This window comes from Peromyscus maniculatus, chromosome 22, assembly GCF_049852395.1.
Source record: "Peromyscus maniculatus bairdii isolate BWxNUB_F1_BW_parent chromosome 22, HU_Pman_BW_mat_3.1, whole genome shotgun sequence".
NCBI lineage: Eukaryota > Metazoa > Chordata > Mammalia > Rodentia > Cricetidae > Peromyscus > Peromyscus maniculatus.
The window spans coordinates 48,539,348-48,557,343 of NC_134873.1; the positions used below are offsets into that span (position 1 = coordinate 48,539,348).

At 43.2% G+C, this 17,996-nt stretch overlaps 1 protein-coding gene across 5 annotated transcripts in view; it reads right to left on the reverse strand.

Annotated features, from left to right (window-relative positions):
* The window catches only part of Atl2 (atlastin GTPase 2), a 48,315-nt gene extending 36,511 nt beyond the window's left edge, over window positions 1-11,804 (reverse strand). Inside the window, exons 1-2 of one of the 5 annotated variants that reach the window (XM_076558923.1) lie at window positions 11,190-11,280; window positions 7,971-8,055 (exon numbers count right to left, since the gene is read on the reverse strand). Coding sequence is in view for 2 of the 5 variants with exons in the window: in XM_006988345.4 (XP_006988407.1) it covers window positions 11,572-11,689 (118 nt within the window). In the remaining 3 variants the exon portion in view is untranslated. Of the gene's footprint in view, window positions 1-7,970; window positions 8,923-11,189; window positions 11,281-11,571 lie in introns of those variants that run through there. The other 4 variants (XM_006988345.4, XM_006988344.4, XM_076558924.1 and 1 more) reach the window with 4 other exon arrangements.
* Between the last annotated feature and the right edge of the window lie 6,192 nt (window positions 11,805-17,996).

Below are 17,996 nucleotides of genomic sequence, written 5' to 3' on the forward strand. Positions count from 1 at the left end.
CTCTGTGAGTTCGAGGCCAGCCTGGGCTACCAAGTGAGATCCAGGAAAGGCGCAAAGCTACACAAGAGAAACCCTGTCTCGGAAAACCAAAAAAAAAAAAAAAAAAAAAAAAAGAAGCTGTGTTAGTACTAAAAACATAATCATTCAATGCTTTGTTTTTAATGCCTGCTGCATAATTTTCCAATCACTTATTTTCAAAATTAAGTGACATATAACACAGAACAAAATGGAATTCCTAAAAGAATCCCAAGTAAAAACAAAACATTTACAGGACTAACAGTCTGACTTAAGCCTGTTAACTGTTAGTTGAGGGGCTAGAGATGGCTTGCAGGTCTCAACACTGGCTGCTCTTCCAGAGGAGCCAGGTCAGAGTCACAACCAGGTGGCTCCCAACCATCTGGAACTCCAGTTCCAGGTGATCTGACACCTCTTCTGGCTTCCACAGACATCAGGCACAAAAGTGGTGCACGGGCACATGCAGACAAAACACCCATACACATAAAATAAAAGATCCTTTTTGAAAAGGAAAGAAAAATGAAATTCACTAACAGTTGGCTGACTAAAAGAAGGTGCTCACAATCTGAAAGACTAAAAAGAATCAGCTTTCGAATCAAATCCCTGAATGCCTTCAGAGAAAAACTAGGTACAGATGGCTTCACTAGTTAATTATGCCAAACATATAACAAAAAGAGAAAACCAATTCTATAGACTCTTCTAGGAGGAAAGGAAAAGAAAGTCTTTCCAATACACTTTATGAAGCCAAAACTATTACTGATATCACAACCAGACAAAGACAATGATGGAAAACAAACATATAAATCAATATCCCTAAATAGACAACAGAATCTAATACTCAGAATACATAGAACTTTTACTTAAATAAGAACTATTTTTAAATATACAAGAAATTTCTATCACACAATTCAAAGAAGATACACAAATACTAAACTGGCACGGGAAAAGACACACAATGCTGTTAGGTGTCAGAGAACTATAAACATGCCACAAAATACTACAGCAGAACAGCTAGCATTAGCACACCAACAGCAATACCTTGTATACAACTAAACACCCGCTGGCAATCAAACCCAGGTAGCTAGAGAAGTGAGACCATATGACAATCAAAGACTTAAACACAAATGTTCATGGCAGATTTATTCATAATATCCAAAATCTGGAAATAACCCAAATGTTTGTTCATATACTAGAAAGTAAATAAGCTGTGTTAAATCCATAAAACAAACTGCTACTTGGCAATGGGAGAACTGGATCATATACATACATCTACACATATATGTATATACATACATACATAAAAACACAGGTAAGCCTAAACAATATTTTGTATGCTAAGAGAAAGATACCACATATACATTATTGTATTATATGATTTAATTTTATAAAAGTCTTGAATTAAGCAAAACCACAATCACAGAAAGATTAGTACTTACCAGGAGCTGGGAATAAACATACTAACTGCATAATAATGATTCATAGATATGTCATTATATAATAGTTATATAATGATAGTGAGAATTAAAGTACTGACTACAAAGTGACTTTAAAAAAAAAAACTTCTGAAGTATTGTTCTGCATCATGATTTCAGGTTATAAATTATACATTTGTCAAAACTCATCCAAATATACTACCAAATCAGGGGATTTTATGTATATTATCTCAGCAAGGCATATTTTTTAAATCAGATTCTGTCTAATTTCTCTTAGCATTTTTGTTTAATAGAATCAGCACTACCAATTTAAAAATCACTCTGCAGAACAAAAACATTCTAATCAGTATTGTCCACTTCTATGGCAACTTCAGAAAATGATACCAATCTGCTTAAAACCTGGAGCTGGAGAAAAGGCTCAGAGCTTACAAGCACCAACTGCTCTTGGAGAGACCTGGGTTGACTAGGTACCCACGGCAAGCAGCTCACAACCCCACCAATAACCCCACCAGTAACAGGGTACAAGGCCTCCCAGCCTTCCCAGGTACCTGCACTCACATACACCTACCTACACACAGACCCAGAGACAGACACACACAATAAGTGTTTTAAAACTGGAGCTGTCCATCAATTCTAAGACCCCTCAATTTAAAATTATTTCCTTACGAACTAATTAGAGGATCTTGAAAACATAATTTTGAAGTTTCTGGTGGTGAAAAAGAAATCTCTTGCAAAGAAAATTTAAAAATTTTTTAAAAATAGTTATTTAATTCTATTAAATATTCTTATTAATTACTTATTTCTTTAAGAATTCTTTGAGTCTTTTTTATTAGGAGAGAACATTTCCTACTTCTAGGAGTGTCATAAACATCAATAAACTACACATATACTCCCTAGATGATAGGGCATACAGGTCATACATACATTGAAATACTAATGCATGAGCTTAAAAACTAGCCTCAACACTTAAATGCCAAGAACTTTATAGACTGTGTAGTCCAATTCACTTATTCTAAAGCTACATGACTAATGTTGTAGGCAGGAAACTAGACCATGACTTGGGTCTTCTACAGCAGTCATTCTCAAAGTTTATATATAATTTTTATTTCTCTTTTTTTTTTTTAAGATTTATTTTACATATACTGTGCTCTATCTGCATATACACCTGCATGCCAGAAGAGGGCATCAGATTCCATTGTAGATGGCTGTAAATCACCATGGAAGTGCTGGGAATTGAACTCAGGACCTCAGAAAGAGCAGCCAGTGCTCTTAACTGCTCAGCCATCTCTCCAGCTCCATTCTCTAAGTTTTAATACAAATCTAAGGATCTTGTTAAAAATGCATATTCTGACTCCTTAAATCTAAGGTGGAGGTTGAAAAATTGAGTTTGTAATTGATTTCAAGACAGATGCCTAAACTGATAATCCTAAAAACATACCGAGAACAAAGGTCACAATATTTTACTGGAGTTCAGTATATAAATGCCATGCATTTATTTATTTCAGCTATCTCTAATAATGTTCAAACAAAGTGTTCAAAGAAGGGGGACATTTTCAGGCTGTGCTATAAGCTCCATTCTTCCTGGAGACTGCAGATGCTCTTAGTCAACCAAAGTCACACTATCGAGTCTATGAGGAGCACAAGAGACAAAACTAAAACAGCCTCTACTTCAAAAGAAGATAGAGTACTTTAAAATGGTAACTCGGACAGCCGGGTCTGGAAACCACTGCTCCAGAGTGATCAGTCACTTCGTGAGCCTTTATGGGAGTGCTGGGACTTGCCTCCCAGACCAATGCAGTCTGGGACAGGACCACTGACAAAAACAAACCTGAACTCCCAACTAAATGCTTTATTGAAGGAGAAAAGCAGCTATGAGCCAAGCAGGCACTGGAAAGCATTTCAACTCATTATTTGCCCCTTTAAAAAAAAAAAATTCCAGTAGGAATTTACAAAGCTAAATTTTTCTCTAGAAAACTAGAACTATAATGTAAACCAGGAGGGGTGGGTTGGGGTGGTGTTGTCAAACTCCAGAAAAAGATGAACATGTCAATTGTCATATACTTTCCCCCCATTAGTACTGCTCGCTAGTCAAGAATACACTACTTTAAAGGCCTTAAAAATGCTTTGTAGAGTATATAATATAGTTTATATCCTTTTTCATTATACTTAAACCAGGAAACAATGAGTTGTTTTTCCTATAAGATCCACATATTATCTTCCATTTGAAATCTACCCTGTTTCCATAGCAACCAGCACTGATGCCATACCATTTTTTTGCTGTTCCCACTTAAAGAACACTATGGCATAAAATCCTTTTATGCATTTATGGCACTAGATGAGGAAAAATGTAAAACAGATTATGTGTGGATGAAAAAAATTTTTTTTCCAAAGACTGCCATGAAGTAGTGACCAGCTCTTTAAACAACAAGTATTAGATGCATTTGGGATTTAAAACTAGACTTAAGCTCCTGGACCTGGCAACAGCGCTATTTCAAATTATTTAAAATCAGGTTGTCATCCACCTCATCTATGATCTGCTGGAGCACGTGAAGGGCCCTGACCCACAGATCCAAAGTCATAGGATCTCCACAACACAGGGCAACAACAGGATATCCAAGAGGAGTTCCAGTGAGGGCCGAGCATCCATGGAGTAGCAGAAACCAGAGGCCTTGAAGCAGACCAGTGACTCTTTGCAAGGAATACTTGCAAGACACAAGGACAAAGGGGTTTACTGCGGGACTCACTGTCCCGTGTCACACTGCAGCTTCCAGGACCAGATCTTTACATTTTTCCTTTTTTTTTTCTCTCTCTCTCTTAAATTGTGTTTTATTGGGGGGGGAGGGGTTTACAGGGGCAGAGGGCAGATATGAAAGGATGGGGAAATGAATGGGATCAAGATGCATGATGTGAAAGACACGTTGAATAAAAAGAAAGTCAAAAAAAATCAGGTTGTCAATGAAGACATTCTAGAGATGAGGACATCTCTCTGTCCCTAGAGAGGGCAAATGAAGGCTAACCTTAAAACCGGAGGCTAAGAATACAGAGCATTATCCCTAAGGACAGCCACAAAAAATCTGGAGCAGAGGACTGACAAGACCAAAGCTCTGCTGAGATCAACTGAAAGTGATCAGTGAGTAGGAACTGTAAAGGAGTCTAAAACCAGAGATCAGACAGAAGGCAATCAGAAGAGCTTGGCCTACGGTGAGAAGCCCAACGCAAGGGGACAATAAGAACGGGCAAAGACACATATTAGAGCTCGTCATCAATGCACTAGACACTGAGTTAACACTAAAACTGTTCCATGTTTATAAGGGGCACTGTGTTTTCATAACAGCCTTTATTAAGTGACAGGATACATCACTTCCACTTCCAAAACTACTACTTGTACAAAGTCTACAAAGTTTTTATAACACAAGTCAGGAAGAATTAAAAAAAAAAAAAAAAGAAAGAAACACAGAAAAGGCTTCCTTGATTTAGACAATTAAGTTCCCTGTTTGGCACACGTGCACATACACGTAGATAGACAGAAAAAGAGACAGACAGACAGACTTGGGCTTAAACTCAGAACAGAGTTATCATGACAAATCTCAAGAAAAAGAAATTTAAGACACAGAATTTTATTTTGCTCAAGATCACATTCTGTGTGTGTGTGTGTGTGTGTGTGTGTGTGTGTGTGTGTATGTGTGTGTGTGTATCTGTCTGTCTGTCTCTCTCTCTCAGACTATTACAGCAGCAGATCAAAAACAGAACATATTCAAAACTCAGTTTTGTCTCGATACAGGCAAAATGTCTAGTATGAAATTGGTTATAAAAAGAAAAGAATGCCCCCCCCCAAACAAGTAACTATCCTTCAAACTAGATAAAATGTAACTAATCTGAAAAAAAACAAAGGATTTAAAAAATCAGCTTCCCTTTAGCCGGATGTTGTGACACACCTGCCTTTAGTCCCAGCACAGAGGGCAGAGGCAGGCGGATCTCCAAGTTTGAGGCCAGCCTGGTCTACAGAGTGAGTTCAAGGACAGTCAATGGCTACACAGAGAAACCCTACCTCAAAAAACAAAACAAAACCAAAAAGTCAGTTTCCCACTCTACTCTCTCTTTTTGCTCCTTCTTAGACAATTTTAGGATCCATGTCAGGGTTCTCCATGGTAAGTAAATACACCTGCTCAAAAACAAGGGAGAAGAGGAGCGCTCCAGGGTTCCTGAGCCACTTTTTGGCTCCTAAGTTTCTCCAAAAACTATTTAGTCATTTGAGGCAATTCTTTGTCCCACTTAATTCCAGAAAAATAACCCATATTCCTTTGTTATTAAACATGTTCAACACCATTGGATTTTCCAGTAGCCTCCAGTTGCTTTTAAATAATTTTAAGCCTCTTTTAGATTGAAATTTCTTAGAAATAAAGAATTTCAAGAACACTATCAATTTTAAGTGCTTAAATTATTTTGTAAAAGAATTAATCAACACTCTGCCTATCAAGGTGTAAGTCTAATACTTCGCTATCTAAGACCCACCCATCTTCAGAGCCTAATAAACCCACAAGTGGGAGGAGACCTTGATAAAGGGTGCTGGCCACCAAGCCTGAAGACCTGGAGTTCGATCCTGAGACCCCACATGGTAGGAGAGAAGCAACCCTCTGCACGGCCAGTAAGCATGTGTGCACATGTACAGTGCTACTACTCTGTCACCATGACACAAGCTCGAGTCATCTGGGAAGAAGGGACTTCAATTGAGAAAATGTCTCCACCATATAGCCTATAGGCACGTCTGTGTGGCATTTTCTTGATTAATGACTCATGTGGGAAGGCCCGGCCCACTGAAGGTGGTACCATTCCTAAACAGTGGTCCTGGGTGGTATAAAAACCAGGCTGAGCAGGCCATGGAGAACAAGGCAGTAGACAGAGTTCCTCTAGGGCCTCTGCTGGAGTTCCCGCCTTGGCATCCCTCAATGACAGACTGTGATCAGGATGTAAGCCAGATAAACCGCTTTCTCCCCTAACTGCTTTTGATCTGTGTTTTAACCCAGCAATAGAAAGCAAACTAAGACATTCACAAATAAGTTTTAAAAAGTTACAAACACATACTCTATCATCTGCTTCCCACAAAAGCCTTGTTAGGAGCTTAAAGAACTACAGATGCTGGCTTCAAAACCTTGGCAAAGTCACACAGTTTATAGTAACTCTTCTTCCCTACATCACTATCCTTCTCTACGATTAAAGTCATGTGCGAATCCCTCCAGCTAGAGTTCTGGCAGTAGGCTACCTGGGCAGCCACTAACTGGTTACAGTAGTATCAGTCAGAGATACAGTTCTATGAAATAATCTTCATTAAACTCAAGTTAGAAAGGAAATGTAGCTGAAGTTTTCCTGTGTCCTACCCCGTCCACAGCTGCACAGACCCAAGTAAACACACAGAGGCTTATATTAACTAAAACTGCTCGGTTATTAGCTCAGGCTTACTACTGACTAGCTCTTACACTTAAACTCAGTCCATTTCTGTTAATCTATGTTGCCACATTTTCCATGGCTTTACCTGTGTGCCATTACATGCTGCTCCCTGGGCAGTGGGCTGGCGTCTCCTCACTCAGCCTTCCTCTTTCCAGAATCCTCCTTGTCTGCTTATCCCTCCTATACTTCCTGCCTCGCTACTGGCCAATCAGCGTTTTATTAAACCAGTGTACAAAAGCATTATTCCACAGCAAGTAAACTCCCTATATTCTACTTGTACTAGCCAGAAAACCATGTACAACTTGGTCAAAGTGCATATTATCTCATTGGGAAAGTGATAGATAATTAATTAGTTTTCATGACTTTAATGTCATTTTTAGAAGCTATTGTATGTCCATAAGACCAACTACTACATAGGCATTTATCCCAGATTAAGTAGTGAAAATCGCTAATTTCTACAAAATTCCATCTGGTGTATGCACACACAAACACAGAGATAGAGACATGTAACAATCACTTGAAAAATCCCAGCCAAACAGCTACTTGGGCTTTGTACTTCTGAACACTTGGACCTCTCTGTCTCTAACACTAGCACTGCTCTACTTCCTTCATTGATTTTCCTACTTTTCACAAAATCTACCTTCCCCCCCCCCTTTAATTTCAAGTCTAGCTAGGGTAGTATCACTAGTATAGCTCCATGACACACACTTGCCTCCGTGACCAAGGACCAGGGTTCAATCTTAAGTACTACATCAAAAGCAAACAAGAACAGTCCAGCACACTGACTGAACTGTCTTCACCTTTCCTGTACATGGCTTTATATACGCCTTCTCAGCACTTTAAACTCCATTGATTCTGCAGAGCCTTACTCAGTTATCTCTAATCGCACGTGACAATCCAGTGAAGACCCCTTCCTCCTCTAAATGTGGTAAGGAATGGATCAAGTAAGTACCTGAGAAGTTTCTGTGACTGGAGAAACAACACTCTCCCTCTGGTAGGAATAGTGACTGAACTCCCTCCCCAAGTAAGAAATAAAATGCAGGGGGTTAAAACGTGCTGTTAAGCACCAAACAGTACCTGGTTGTCATCAAATGCTCAGGTTGATGTTTTTTCTGACTAGACATTTTTAAAACAATAGAGAACGCCTTCAACTGTTCCATTTCTTGGTGGCAAAAGAGACAAAAAAAAAAAGATGAGACAAATTTCAGAAACAAATTCATTATGGGATCAAGTTCCGTTATTCTGTGGTCACATCTATCTTCCTTAAGGTTAAAAAAAATGCCTATTTCTATGAAATAACACACCTGGGCTTTAAAAACCTCAAATGGTACAATATCAGAATACCACTGCATTTAAGGACGAGGAAGTGAGAAAATTCTTTCTCTGTACCTTCCCCAGAGAAAACACTCCTTATAAACTCCTTGTTTTAAAAAAGGAGTCATTCTACTTCTGCCCAACATTTCTGACTTTTAACTTTGAGAGCTTGCCTGAAAAAAGCTTTGCTCACACTTACATGTCACACAGATCTCCCATAACCAAGAATCCTTACATACGTCTCACAGTTTAAAAAGTGTCTTCAACTCCAGCATCGTCACACTGGTTGCCCTCCTGTCACTCTCGGGAGCCACAGGTACCAGCTTCAGAAGGGCATGACCTCGGAAAAGGTCTAACAATTTCAAAACAGTCATTTTGGGGAATAATCAGAAATTCTACCAAAGTTATCATAAAGCCACCCAAAAACAGAAAGCCTGGAGAGACAGTTCAGTGGTGAAGACAGCATACTCCTCTTCCAGAAAACCCATGTTCAGTTCCAGTACCCACATAAAGTGGCTCATAATCACCCACTCCATCTCCAGGAGATCTGACACCTCAGGTGCATGTGTACACACATACACACACAACTTTTTAAGTAAATCTTTTAAAAAAGGAAAAAGAAATCCTGAAAAACTGTATACCTATGTGGACTCCACCTACAGCTACAACCTCATTTTCTCTCTTGACTTATTTCTCTATAATAAACATCCCTTTACTGTAAAGTAGGTTCTTCTCCCCTTCCCCATAAAAAGAATTACACAGAATTTCAAAAGTACTCTATCAAATAGACAGATCACACCTACAGAATCCTCGAATCCTATCAACTTGAGGGTCAAGAATACTTTTTCATTGAGTGTTGCATCATAAATCCACTCTGGAGGTGGGCTGTAACATACAGCACTTGTCCTAATATTTGGGAGACCCTCGGTTTGATCTTCAACACATGGCGGGTGGAGGATGATCTGGGATTGTTTTCTTTTAACGTGAGTTCACACAAGCACACAATTTAAAATGTATGATCACTTATTTACTATTTAATATTTTCCCAACTATGGTAAATCAAAGGAGTGGCTATGTGAATTCACTGGTTACTAACTGTGTGCTTAACATAACAGAGGTTCCTGTCTTCACCTAAGTGAGATACGAGACCATCAACACCAGAAACCTTGAAAATATTAAGTTCCTTGTACATAAAATCTTATTTTAATTGTCTATTAACTTTATGAAATCCCCAAGTTTATATTTCATGGTGAATAAATTCTAAAATGGTCCTCAATTTTCCAAGAAACATGTTTTCTAGAGATGCAAACATTTCTCTTGGAGGCACAGCATCTTCCCAAGACTGTGCCACTGAGAGATGACAGCTGGATCACCCAACACACTTTCTGAACTTTACTACTTCCAAACGCTGTTCCTCAACTCTACTACTGTAAAAAGCACAAGGAGAGGAAGAGTTTCGACATCATCCACATAGAGGATTCCCAGGAATTCACGCCTGTTCGTTCTTCCCTTCACCACAAATCCTAACAAGTTTATTTGGCCTGTAATACAGTAACAGGTGACTCAGAAGAAAATTAGCAGGTGCAGGGGGCTGTCTTGGGAAGTCATGTGATAGGAATGGCTAAGTCTTCCACACACCGACACCAAAGGTAAGGCCAAAATCTACGAGCAGCAGACAAGAACATTTCATAAATGTTGGGCAAGAACTATTTATCAAAAGTCCCAAGTCTCATCTCTTCTCAGTGTCCAATAGCATGAAAACAGGCTCTTAACCATGACCCAATCAAATGTACGCTTTTCCTAATGAGTCAAGTATTTTTGACACTACATCTCCAACTGTTCTCTCTCTCTCTCTCACACACACACACACACACACACACACACACACACACACACACACACACACACACCGGCATTCCAGAACAAATAACTAAACCATCAGCCACCTAAAGTAAATAAAAGCCTCTCTGGAAGTATTTTCAAGGGCTACCCCTGTAAACAGTTCTGGCAAGTGTCTGAAGTTGACGGGTAACAACATTTCTTTTTCTCATAGGAAAATTCTAATCTATCCTCACCTCTGACACATGTCCAAGAGGTACCATACACGATGAAGTGTAACCTAAAGTTTTCTAGAAAATGTCTGTGGTTAATACCTAATCAAAATGTTTCAGATGTCACCCAGTAAAACCTCTATCAGATTGTGGAACAGGAAATATGAAAGCAATCTCATCGTCAGCATGTTTACTATACTCTTATCTTGACCTCACGTATCTAATCGTGCGCGTTATTAATTTATGCGCCTTTAGGAAAAAAAAAGAAAAACTTTATGCCTTTAACCACCATCACAATTCTCAGTAAGGACTTGCATGCGTTCATGTCTCACCACGGTGAAAGATCAAATGCTCAACTCCTAAAAATAAGGGCGCTGTGAGCGGAGAGCAAGCACACAACACCGCGCTGCCGGCGCAACTGCGTCTTCGAGGGGGCAGGGGCGCCACGGACACATACAGTAGGAGCTCACATTCAGCAAAACCCGGGGCGCGACGGGATCAGGTGACTTCACGCCAGACACTTTTGAGCCTGAAGCGAACTGACTGGCAGCCCCAGGGCTCCTAACCACCACCACCCCCTCCCTCGTTGGACAACCTAAGCCAACAACACTTGGAACCCCGGCCAAGCACAACTCCCGCGAATGGGTCTGGCCGCTTCCAAGAGCTCGGGAACCGGAGGAGCCCGGGGGCCGCCACAGCCCTGGCCTTGCGGACTGCGGCTCCCATCGGGTGTGTGCGGCGAGCTCGGCGACCTGGCAGCCAGGTGCCAGCGGTTCCCGCGTCCTCCGCCGCCACCGCCACCGCCACCGCGGGGCCCAGCGCGTCCCGCGCTTCCCTCCCTCCCCGGCCCCGCGCGGGGCACCGAAGGCAGCGGAGTGCCCGCCGCGGGGTGACCGACCCCGCCACCACCACCACCGCCGCCGCCGCCGACCTCGGCGAGTCCCGGCCGGCCCCGCGCCGCGGCCCCGGCTCGAGGCCGCCCCCTTGGGTCGGGGTTGACACGGCGGCAGCCACGCGGCGGCGGCGGCGGCAGCGGCGGTGGGCAGGGGGCCGGGCCGCCCGTTCGGCCGCCAGCTGTGCGAGCCGAGGCCTCCCAGGCCGCGCGGCGGAGCGCGGGGCGCGGCGGAGGCTTAGGCCCCGCGGGCGGCGGCCGCGGTGGCAGCGGCGGCGGCGGCGGGAGAACCGAAGCCCCAGCCGGCCGCTGAGTCCCCGACCCCGCCGGGCGCCCGGGGCTCCGCCAAGCCCGAGCCGCCGCGCGGCCTCCCCGGCCTCCCCGGCCGCCCCCGCGGCCTCCGCCCCCCGCCGGCCCGTACCTAGGGAGGTGGTGGACGAGACGTGGTTCACGCCGACGCTCGGGTCGCTCGTCCGCCGCCGGCGCCTCAGCCCCTGGTGCGGCTGCTGCCTTCGCGCTGCCTCGTCCCCCTCCGCCATCTTGTACCGATTTAAAATTAACTCCCCACTGACGTCAAACGCCGCCGCCGCTTTATCAACCTCCCGGGAGCCGGCGGGGCGGCCTGCGGGTCCTAGCGCCGCCCTCAGACCGCGCCGCCCTGCGCGCCCCCGCCACGCCCATCGGCGCCCAAGCTCCGCCTCCGCCCAGCCCAGCCCAGCCCAGCTGGCTGCCCCGCTCCGCTGCTCTTCAAGCTTCTGGAAATAATTGGGGGGACACTCTGCGGCTTGCGCCGCTGTCTCCCGTCCCCCCCCCCACCTTCCCGAGCTCGGGACCACACCCCCTTGCCGCAGGGCGGAGAAGGAGGCATCTTCGGTGAACCAAGTCCCTCCTGCCCCAATTCTCTTTCGCATCTCTGATGCGGGCTCGTGCCCCGCACGTGAGGTCGCCTTCGCGTCCTTTTCCTCCTCTAATCCCCAGCCCTCTCTCCCCTGCCAACTGTCGCTGGTGCCTGGCTTCTCCTGATATTTTCTTTGCCCTGCAGAGAGGATTCCTCTTCCCACCACTGTCCTACAGTTGGTTTGCATGACCTCCCTCATCTGCTTCAGAAAGCCTGCTTTGACCTCTTAACTGTACATGTCTGGTGCAAAAAAAAAAAAAAAAAAAAAAAAAAAAAAAAAAAAAAAAAGTGCTTTGTTTAGAGAATGAATTCTAACAGGTCGTTTCCTAACTGTGATGAACCTTCTTGTGGGTGTTCATTGACATCACGTAGGAAGTTCGATTAACTTTATAACAGAAATGTCAACCTGTGGAGGCATTTGTAGAACATGGTTCCTATTCTCGTGGACTTTTAACCACATCCACCGTGGCATTAGAAAATCCTTTTTCTCCGGTGAAGTGGGGAGCCAAATGGCTGTCTTGTCCCGATCTCTTAAGCCTAGACTTCACAACCTTTAAATTCCACGAGATCTCTACAAAAGCATTAGTTGTCATCAAACTTTTCAGGGCATCATTTCAGAGTGGCTCTTGTTAGACTATCTGAGGAAGTTCCCCCGCCCCTGGGTTTCTCTGTGTAGCCCTGGCTGTCCTGTAACTCATTCTGTAGACCAGGCTGGCCTGGAACTCAGAGATCTGCCTGTCTCTGTCTCCCAAGTGCTGGGACCAACGTGCGCCACCACCGCCTCCTGCCTATCTGGAGATCATTAAATCACCTGTTCTCTATCTTTGGGGAAACAGATTGTGAGCTCCTCCCTGCATCCTGGTTTCATGTTCCCTGAACCCGCTTTATAGAAATCTGCCCGTCTCTGCATGCGAGTGCTGAGATTAAAGGCATGCACCACCATGCCCATCTTTGGATTTGCTTTCATAATTCTCCCTATGTGATGTCTATTTAATACTGTATACTCTGCTGTGTGCAGGTCTACCTTGGGCATGAAAGAAGATGTCAAGCTGAGCATTTTTGCCTTCAAAGACTAAGTTTCCATTTATTCCTAGCGGTTATGTGGCATTGAGTGTGCCCTATCCGATATCCCAGGAAAGTTAGTCATCCCCAAAGCTATGCTGCTTGTGAATTTGGTCTTCAAGGGAGTACTACCATCAGACACTGAAATCGACAGACCCACACCCTCTGACTCCAGTGAACATAGAGAAACCTAATGCAGGCGGTCACCTCAAATCCAAGTTGAAAAAGCCACCTTCCGTTAGTTATCTCTCTTGAATTTCAAACCAAAGAGAGATGCATTCCAGACTTCGTTCCCTCTCTTATATCCTCCCCTTCTACCCGACACGTCTTATAGTATCAGTGTGACTCCTGAATCTCTCCCTGACTCAATTCCTACCCAGCAGCACCGCCAGCCTGATGCTTCGTTCAGACCCCCGCTCATCATCTCTCCCAAGTCCCACTGTAACAAGGCTTTTCCTTTTCCTGTGGATTCTTCGCCCAGCCACAGGTTTGAAACTTCTCATGTACAAATAGGATCACACAATTCCCACTCAGAATGAAGTCCGAGCTGTTGCTGACAAGGCCTTTTACAATCTGAACTCTGCCATTTTTCCTCCCATTTCTCCGTCTCATTCTCCCATCGGTCACTCGTCCCTTCATTCTTTGGTTTCATGCATTAATCTTGCTCTGGGATTCTGAAGATGCAAATGATAAAACAGATAAACACCCCCCTCTACCACGAAAGAGTAGGTGGTAGGAGCTCAAAGTCAGTCTTTCTCTTGTCTCCAGCGTCTAGACCAGCGGATGGCAAATAGCATCTCCTCCATAAATGCTCACGGAATGATCACATGAGTTCATTAAGGAACAAATGGATTAAAATTCGGAGTCCTTTGAGTCCCCTGCTGATTCACCTAATGCACCTAAACTTCCAGATTCCAGGATGCTAGACTAAAGTATCTTCATGGGATCAAATTAACACGCAGAATTTCAGAGGGGCTTTTGTTAGACTGTCTGAGGAATTCCACCCCCCACCCCCAATACAGGGTTTCTCTGTGTAGCCCTGGCTATCCTGTAACTCATTCTGTAGACCAGGCTGGCCTGGAACTCAGAGATCTGCCTGCTTCTGTCTCCCGAGTGCTGGGACGAATGTGAGCCACCACCACCACCTCATATTGAATATGATATCGACTGTCGACAGAAACATTTCAGGAATGCTTGCTGTTCCCAGCACTGTTTAAAGTACTTTACACGTTAAGTCCTTGAATCCGTGCAGTCCTCTTGAAAGGTAAATGCTGTCACTACTGGCTTCTTGTAGGTAGCCCTTGCAGGGCAGCAGGTGTGAACTGGCCTGCCTGAGTGGCAGGTGTAATATTGGAAGGTAAACAGAGCACCTCCTACGGTCACTGCCACTGTCCCAGTGACCTGCTTACAGACTGAGTGTCTACAGGGTGCAACTCATGGCTAGTCCACAAGAATTCTGTAGTTCTGCCTTCAATTAGCACAAGTCATATCAAAAGATATTTGAATTTTTTTAATTCCATAGGATTTAAAAAAAATGAGCAGAAGACATCCACAAAGTCCCTTAAAATTTCTAAAAAATGGACCTTAAACATATAAAAAATGTCCTTTTTTATTCCTATGAGAAACGGATTAAAATGACAAGTAGAAACTACTTCACACACAACTTGGCAAAAATTCAAAAGTTTATGATTCCACCACTGTGCTGGCAAACGTGGAGAACACTCTTTTCCTACGTCGCTGATGAGAATGCAAAGGGGTGTGAGTCTATGCAAACGAATTTGTAATGGCCACAAAACTTGTCTGGCTTTCCATCCTCGCGCCGATGCCAACTCTGAGCACCAGCTGTTAGGACTATAACCCCCAACAACACAGAATGCTGTGCCCAAGGTTGCCCATGGCCATAGCCCCTGCAGCTGCAAAGGAGTGGAAACCAGATGCCCAAGCTAGAGAAACTATGATTATAAATAATCATACTGGATCACTTTGAAACTCTTAAATGAAAAAAAAATCTCTGTGAATTGATCTGGAGTGATTTCCAAGAGAAATTCTTACATGGGGGAAAAAAAGAAATTACAGAACGTATTCGGTATGCTCAGTCTGGGGCTAGGAAATAACAAAATACACATATAGCTACTTACCTGCTCAAAAAAGACGTCTAGGAAGGCTAACTAGGAAGTAATAAAGTGTACTCCAAGGGTAGAAGGAATTAGGCTTCCCTGTGACAGGATGGAGTGACACTTCTCAGAGTGGACCTTTTTATATAACATTGACTTTTGAAAACATTATCTATTTTTATCCAAAAAGAAAAAAAAACAAGACTTTAAATAGAAAGCTAAAATTGAAAATGATCTCAATAGTATTTAAAATTAATGACAATCATTTTGAAAAGTCGGGTTAAAGAAATTCAACTAATCCAAGGAGTTTACAAATATCACATTGGATCAAAACTATTTCTTAATCTTAGTCAAGGTCAGGGGAGAACACACACCCCCAAAAAAAATCATGACTTTTTTTTTTTTTTTTTTAAAAACAAACCTTATTTTATAGAGACATGAACAATGTGATTGTGCTGGCTAGTTTTTCCATCAACTTGACATAGAGACATCTGGGGATAAATTTTAATTGAGAAAAATGCATCCATAAGCATGGCCTATAGGCAACTATGTAGGGCATTTTCTTGATTAACAGGCCCAACCCCCACCCCTACCTCACCCTCATGCCACCTCTCCCCACCCCTCACCCCTCCACCTCCACCCCTGGTGTCACTCCTGGGAAGGTAGTCCTGGATGGTATAAGAAAGCAGGCTGAGCAAGCCATAGGGAGCAAGCCAGTCAGCAGCATTCCTCCATGGCCTCTGCTTCAGTTCCTGCCTCCAGGTTCCTGGCTTGAGATCCCACCCTGACTTCCCTGGATGATAGACTTTAAGTTATAAACTGAAACAAACAAAGCTATTTTTGGTCAGCATTTTGTCACAGCACTAGAAACCCTAACTAAAACAGCCATTAATTCTGCATTTATTTTAGGTTGCTTACACGATTGGACAAATGAGTTAAAAATGCCTTCACTTGTGAAGAGTCACGGTTCTCAACAGGAAAGCAGGGCTGTTCAAATAATGAAAGAGGGAAGGCTAAGTGACTCCTACGGAATGGATTTAATTTCAGGTGTTGATACGGATTCCGGTTTCTAATAAACATCGAAGTATAACTGTGAATATAAATATATGGATGGATTATTTCTCAACCATGTCCACAAAGTAGGCCTCTTAGCAAAGGTGCTGATTGTCAGTCACTTTTCTTGTTGCTATGACAACACTACCTGACAGAAGGAGTCTGAAGAAGGAAGGGTTTATTTTGGCTCATGGTTTTGGGGTCCAATCCATCAAGGCAGAGAAGATATGGTGGGAATAGCAGGAAGCTGCTGGTCACATTGCATCCCCCATCAGGCAGCAGAGCAAGATAAAAGGTGCTGCTCAGTTTGCTCTCTCCTTTTTCCTCAGTCCAGGAACCCGGCCCAGGAAATGGTGCCTTCCATCTTCAGGCTGGTTCTTCCCAACACAGATGAGCCCCTCTGAGAAGACCCTCATAACCATGCCCAGAGCTTTGTCTCCTAGGGGATCCTAAATCGCATCAAGTTGATGAACCATCCCAGCCTCGGCACCCAGTGTGGATCTCTAATGCTGTTTCCTTTCCTAGAGGAGGCAGCCCTTGCAGAAATCACTGGCTCCAGACCTGGGGTAGGGGGGATGGTGAGGTAGGTCATGAGCATAGTTTCTGTGGTAGAACTTAAGGGGCACTCGAGTTTTGATGGGGTATGTCAGCAAGGCACAGACGGCAATTGGAAGGAGCTTCCAGCGGCCAAATCAGGGATGATTTGAAGTGAAGGGCTATGATATATACAATTTTCTTGTCACGTGTTCAGAAAATATGCTATAGAGGGAGAGAGAAAGAAGTGGGAGAGATAATGAAAGCAGAAGATGATTCAAATGGAGCAAAATGGTAATAATTTGTGACTGTGGATAATTATAGTCGATGTATATTCTATGTATTATTCTTGGAACTTTTCTGTCAATGTTAAATTATTTCCAGAAAAAGCTTTCTAGTTATTTATTTGTTTGTTTTTTAGATCAGTATCTTGATTTTTTAATATTTATTTTTAAGTGTGTGTGTGTGTGTGTATGTGTGTGTGTGTGTGTGTGTGTGTCAGGGTGTGTGCACATGTGAGTGCCCACAACATACAAAAGAGATTGTTAGATCCCTGTTGTGATCTCCCCAACAATGTGAGTACTGAAAATTGAATCAGGCCCTCTGTAAAATCAGTATACACTCTTAACTGCTGACCCACCTTTGCAGTCCTGGTTTGTTTGTTTGTTTGTTTGTTTGTTTGTTTATAAACTAAAATCGAGGAAATGGTTCAGTGGGCAAAGTGCTTGTTGCACAAGCGTGAAGACCCACATTCGGATCCCCAGCACCCATGTAAATAAGCTGTGTGTTGTGGTGCACACATGTACATCACCTTGCCAGCAGAGCTGGAGGATGAGCAGGGACAGGCAGATACTGGAGCCTTCTGGTCAACCAGTCTAGCTCTGAGTTCAGTGAGAGACCCTGTCTCCAAAAAAGAAGATGATGAGGCAACTAAGGATCCAGTTTCCACCTCTGGCCTCCACATATGTCCTCATGGGCAAACACGCCTGAACACATCCAGACAAACACAACTATTCAAGGTACAAATAAAACAGCTATTTATTTTACACAGTAAAATACTATCTTTACAATAGATTAAAGATTAATGCAAACACACATTCCACATGCTATTACAGAGTTATGAAGAATCAGTGTCATGAACAATTTGGCACTAGAGGAAACATTAATAATGTCAGGTTATTGCAA